The sequence below is a fragment of the Gossypium hirsutum genome, chromosome A05, assembly GCF_007990345.1.
Source record: "Gossypium hirsutum isolate 1008001.06 chromosome A05, Gossypium_hirsutum_v2.1, whole genome shotgun sequence".
Lineage (NCBI taxonomy): Eukaryota > Viridiplantae > Streptophyta > Magnoliopsida > Malvales > Malvaceae > Gossypium > Gossypium hirsutum.
Window position 1 is genome coordinate 72,454,951 of NC_053428.1, and position 5,490 is coordinate 72,460,440.

The window sequence follows — 5,490 nt, forward strand, 5'->3', positions numbered from 1 at the left end:
ATTCCAAAGATTGAAATGAGCATTCGATTGCTTCGTCATCTGTCTCCAAATAGGGTGCATTATTGCTCACAGTTGCAATAATATCTTCTTCAGCCTTAATCGTTATCAACCTTCCCTCCGACACCAGCTTCAATTTTTGATGCAACGAGGAAGGCACTGCCCCAGCTGAATGTATACAGGGCCTTCCCAATAAGCAATTATATGAGGGCTTGATGTCCATTACAAGGAAATCCACCTCATATGTGTTTGGCCCAATCTAAAGGGGTACCTCGATTCTGCCCATCACCTTTCTCTCCGTGCCATCGAATGCCTTTACGATGTTCTGGCACTCCTTCATGTGAGAGCTGTCTATAGGTAATCTATTCAGTGTAGTCAATGGCAGGACGCTCAGGGCGGATCCATTGTCAATTAGTACGCCTGGCAGCATATACCCTTTACAGCGTGTGGTGATATGCAGAGCTTTAGTCGACCCCATGCCCCCGGGTGGTATCTTATCGTCATTAAAGAAGATATAGTTATCATCACTGATGTTGTTAACTAAGCGGTCCAACTTGTTAACGGAGATATCATTGGGAACATACGTTTCATTCAAGACCTTCATTAGCGCGCTGCGATGGACTTCTGAGCTCAAAAGCAAGGCCAGCATTGAAATGCGGGCTGGTTGTTTGCGTAGCTGTTCCACCACACTGTATTCGCTATGCTTTAGGAATTTTAAAAACTCCTTGGCCTCCTCTTCGTTAACTGGCTCGTTAACAGGTTTGGTTGCTTTTCCTTTCATTTCCTCGACCATCTGGGCTTTTCCTTTTGTGGGTTGTGCCTCCTCATTCGCCGTATTGTAACGTCTCCCGCTACGTGAATAGTATCCCTTGTCCTGATCCCCTCTTGAAGCGTCAATCAGGCTCTCCTTTCCCGGTGTCATCACACTGCAATCATAATTCCATGAGACCTTTTTGCTGTCTTTGTAAGGGAAGACTGCAGGTCTTTGGATTATGACCCTCGGTGGCATTTGTACTCCAGCTTTATTATTTTTGGGTCTCGAAATGATCACCACAGGATAGTTAGGTGTTCAGTTTTGTGCCGTCGGTTCTCCCTCTGATGCGCATATATCTCTCACTACGGGGTTTTTGGCTACTTCATAAAATTCCATTTCTTTATTGTTCATCATGTTTTGTATTAGGGCCTTGAACTCCACGCAATCTTGGATTTCATGCCCCACCTCGTCGTGAAACTCACAGTAGTTTCTCTCTTCTTCAGGTTCTTCCCTCGAATCCAACGCGATCAATCATCTCTTGACCATCTCCATCCATACTCGCCTCAACGGAGTCCTGACTTCCGCAACCTCATACTTGGTCTTCTTGTTCAAGCCTTCGCATATCCCATTCACTCCTTGGTCGGTATGATTGGGGAGCGGGTTTCCCGCTATATTGGATGTGGCTGGGTCGTCAAATCTCACGATCCCCATCTTAATGAGTCCTTCAACTAATTTTTTAAACGCTGCGCAGTTTTCGATAGAGTGCCCAGTGATTCCCGCGTGGTACTCACATTGGGCATTCGCGTCATAACATTTGGGATACGGGGGCTGCAGTGGTTTCAGGTAGAAAGGGGGAGACCACATGAGCGTTGAACAGGTTCTGGTACAACTCCCTATACGTCATGGGTATAGGGGTGAATTGTGGTCTTTCTGTGTTCTCCCTCGCATTGGATTCTTGTCTTACAGAGCTTTGCTGATTGGTGGTCACCGCCTTGGGTTGATTTACGGTGAATGACTTAGGCTGACCTTTTCTAGATGTGCTCGTGTTGTTCACTTCATTGTCTCTTTTCCTCGGGACCGACTTTCTGGTACTTTCTCCAGCTTCTATCTTGCCACTCCTTACAGCATTTTCGATCATTTCTCCTGTCATTACTATATGAGAAAAGCTCTTGGTGGCGCTTCCCAACATATGAGTGATAAAAGGAGCCTTCAAGGTATTAATAAAGAGCATCGTTGTCTCCTTTTCTAGAAGTGGTGGCTGAACTTGTATGGCCACCTCCCTCCATCTTTGTGCGTACTGCCTGAAGCTTTCATTCGATTTCTTCTCCATATTCTGGAGAGTGATTCTGTCAGGGGTCATGTCTATCACGTGATTGTATTGCTTCATAAAGGCCTGGGCCAGGTCCTTCCACGAGTTAATCTTAGAGCGACTTAATTGATTGTACCACTTAAACGCCGCCCCGACCAGACTATCTTGAAAGCAATGGATTAATAACTGATTATTGTTAACATATCCCATCATTCGCCTGTAGAACATAGTGATGTGGGCTTCAGGGCAGCTCATTCCATTGTATTTCTCAAAATTGGGCATTTTGAATTTGGGGGGAAGGACTAAATCTGGGACCAAACTCAAGTCCTTGGCATTAATCCCTTGATGATGATCTGCGCTTTCCATGGCTTTGAATTTTTCCTCAAGCCATCTGCATCGTTCTTCTAATTTTTTTTGTGAATCCATCCTTGCCTTTTCCTCTTCGGCAATTTCATCCAAGTCGGGAACGGGCGGATAGTTCGGGTTGTTGACAAAGTTAGAGCCTAAGCCGGTTTGGAAATTTATCGGTACCGAAGCTCTGGCCTGAACCTGCTGGGGCATGATCGTGACAGATGGTTTCAGTAAATTAATCTCGGGCTTCATCGGTACATGCGTTGGAGTAAAGCCAAGGGGTAATGAGGATCCTCGTTAGTTTCTTCAACTTTATCCATAGGGCCCTTTCCCTTATCCGTTCCTCCCAACAGCAGTTGGGATAACTGACTCATCATTTCCCTCTGGGACTCCATCATTTGCTCTTTCATCTCTCGCTGAATCTTGGCTAGTTGCTCTTGCATCTGAGACTGCATTTGTTCTTGTATTTCTTTTTGCATCTGCTCCAATTTCTCGAGTCTCTTATCCATTGATTTTTTTCTTGTACCGTAGGGGTGTGTGGTTGGTTGGTTTTCGTTGGTTTCCAGGTTACTGAAATAATTTTTAATTAATTAATTAGAAAACTCTTATGGCCTTTAATGCATAATGATATGATGCAAATGCAAATGCATGAATGCAAAGGAGGCATCAATTTTTTGATTCAATTGCCCTTAGAAAGTTTCACTTGAAAATAAAATCTTATACATAAAGTCGAGTTACAAATAAAATTTCGCTCTAACACTTAAAATCCTAATCTTTTTAAGCAACGAGGCCAGCTCTTGTCCGCGATCCGAGTCCAACTCATATTTCACGCTCAGTGTGTCCGCCTGAACTGCTAAAGTCTACAAGCAGTCGGCCACCTCCCGAATCTGGGTTATGGCTTCCCCCATAAGATAATCTCTGTTTCTGACTTGGTCTTGCACATGGTGAAGCTGCTCTTTCCAACAATCCTTGTTTGACTCGAAAAACTGGATCCGCATCTCACAGTTCTGCAGTGATGCCTCTAACTCTCCTATTCTTCCTTTCATTTCTCCTATCTTGCTCAAACTTTCCCTCAGCTCTATTACGGTGTTACGATTTCGGTACTGATGCAGAGACTTCTCGAGTTCTGTTACTCTAGCCCTTAATTCACTTCGCTCGATTCTGCTTTCCGACATACTCTTCTCCAAATCTTCGTTTCGTGCCTGAGCTTCTCAAAATTTCCTTTCCCCCCGGTCGGTATTGGCCTTTTCTTCCCGAATTTCATGGCGCCATTGTTCGAAAGTCTTACCTAAGCCCGCAGTCCTCATAGATAGGCGTAGCTTCTTGTAGTCTGTCTCCAGGCTGTCTAGGTCTTCTTCGGCCTTGGTTTTTCCTTTTCTCCACTTCTCAGCCTCTGACCTCTGAAAACATCGACGTCTAACCTTAAGTGTATCTTTTCTTCTTCCAATTGCTCGATCTTCTTCCCAAGCTCCAAACTCTTTTTCTCGAAATCTTGCTTTATAATTTCCAATTCTGATGGGACAACTTGTAATTGTTCCCCGATAGGTAGAGCACTCTCTAAGTTTGGCCTAGGAATATTGTGATTAATCCTCTTCTTAAACCACTCGCTGTACTCGGGCGTTACCATGGAACCAACGGCTAACCTTTTCATCCAACAAGTTTGCTTCCAAGCATCCGATAACTCTCGAACTCTCTTTTTATAATGAGCACCCTTAAAAGAAAATTCACTCTGAGCAAGTCCGTAGGTCATGGGTACAAACTGCCTCGACTTATATTGCCTCAAGGCTATCAACGGAGTATACTTGGTAGCTCCCCAGATTCCTAACAGTGGCACCCAATCGAAGTTACCACATCGATACATGATCTCGTCAGGGACCATCCAATAAGCTCTCCATTCAATATCCCCCTCCTTGAGATTTTGAAGAATATCCATCCATTTCTCCTCCGAGATATCCTCTCTCCTCTGTATAGTTGCTTCTTCCTTCAAAGGGGAATAACCTTCGGAAAAGACTCTGTAGGAAACCTTGTCTACCTTCCAAAAGTGCCCATGAAACCATACCATCAATAGTTGAGCACATCCAATAAACCGTCCTTCGCCCGTCTTCCGACATGAGCTCAAAGATCTGAAAGTTTCTGCCAATATCGCCGGTACTGGAGTGATTCCCTTCTCAAGGCGATCGAGCAAGTCGATGACCGCCTCGTCTACGTGCCTCAAAGCCTTAGGAAAGATCACTAATCCGTAGATGCTTAAGGAAAATATATCGACCCTCTTTCTTTCGTCTGGATGAGTCAAGATCAAATCTCGCAAATTCTCCCAAGGGACACATTTGCTATCTCCTTTATGTTGAATCCGAATGGTGACCCAAGGCTCGCTCATCCCAGAAATGCTCATCAGTTTCTTCACGAAAGCCTGACTACTAAAAACTCGGGCATAAGTCTTCCGGACCTGAATCTTTAGACACCTAAGCAGCGTAGTGTATTCCTCTATAGTAGGTACCAAATCCACTTCTCCAAAGGTGAAACACTTATACGCGGAATTCCAAAACTGCACCAAGGCTCGGAACAAATGCTTATCCACTCTAATGTCTAGCAGGTAGGATATATCACCATAACTTTGGTAAAACAACTGTTTGATCCTTTCATCCCAACTAGCCCAAATGTCTCTCAACTCTTGCAGCTCATTCTGTACTACATTGACGCGAGTGAAATCCCGTAGCTCCGATACATGCCCTTCTGCTAAGCTATCCCCTTTCTCAGATTGTAGCCTTTCCGACCAAGCACGAACGGCCGCATTATCCTCGACTTTACTAAGCAATTCATTCTCCATGTCAAATTTTCTAACTTAGTAATTGAATGTAGATTAACGCCTCCTTTAGTATGTAATGTCATGCAAAAAAGACAATCAAAACAAAACATCGGTTAGTATCAAATAATAGCGATAGAATGCAAGCACATAAACGGTGATTATAACGCATATACAGGTAAGTACTAAGGCTCGACGCGGCTCCACCCAAGGATAGCTCCTAAGGTTCACTATATGTGGTTTAGTTCTAGGAAAAGGGGTACCCGAACCAGCAGA

At 44.3% G+C, this 5,490-nt stretch overlaps 1 protein-coding gene across 1 annotated transcript; it reads right to left on the reverse strand.

Moving 5' to 3' along the window:
• Positions 1-3,756: 3,756 nt before the first annotated feature.
• Positions 3,757-5,238, reverse strand: LOC121228952 (uncharacterized). The gene has a single exon (XM_041111995.1). The coding sequence runs from the start codon at positions 5,236-5,238 to the stop codon at positions 3,757-3,759; it is 1,482 nt and encodes a 493-aa protein (XP_040967929.1).
• Positions 5,239-5,490: the final 252 nt, after the last annotated feature.

Excerpts from the sequence above, each read along its gene's own strand:
- LOC121228952 (XM_041111995.1), bottom strand. The coding sequence starts at position 5,238 with ATGGAGAATGAATTGCTTAGTAAAGTCGAGGATAATGCGGCCGTTCGT.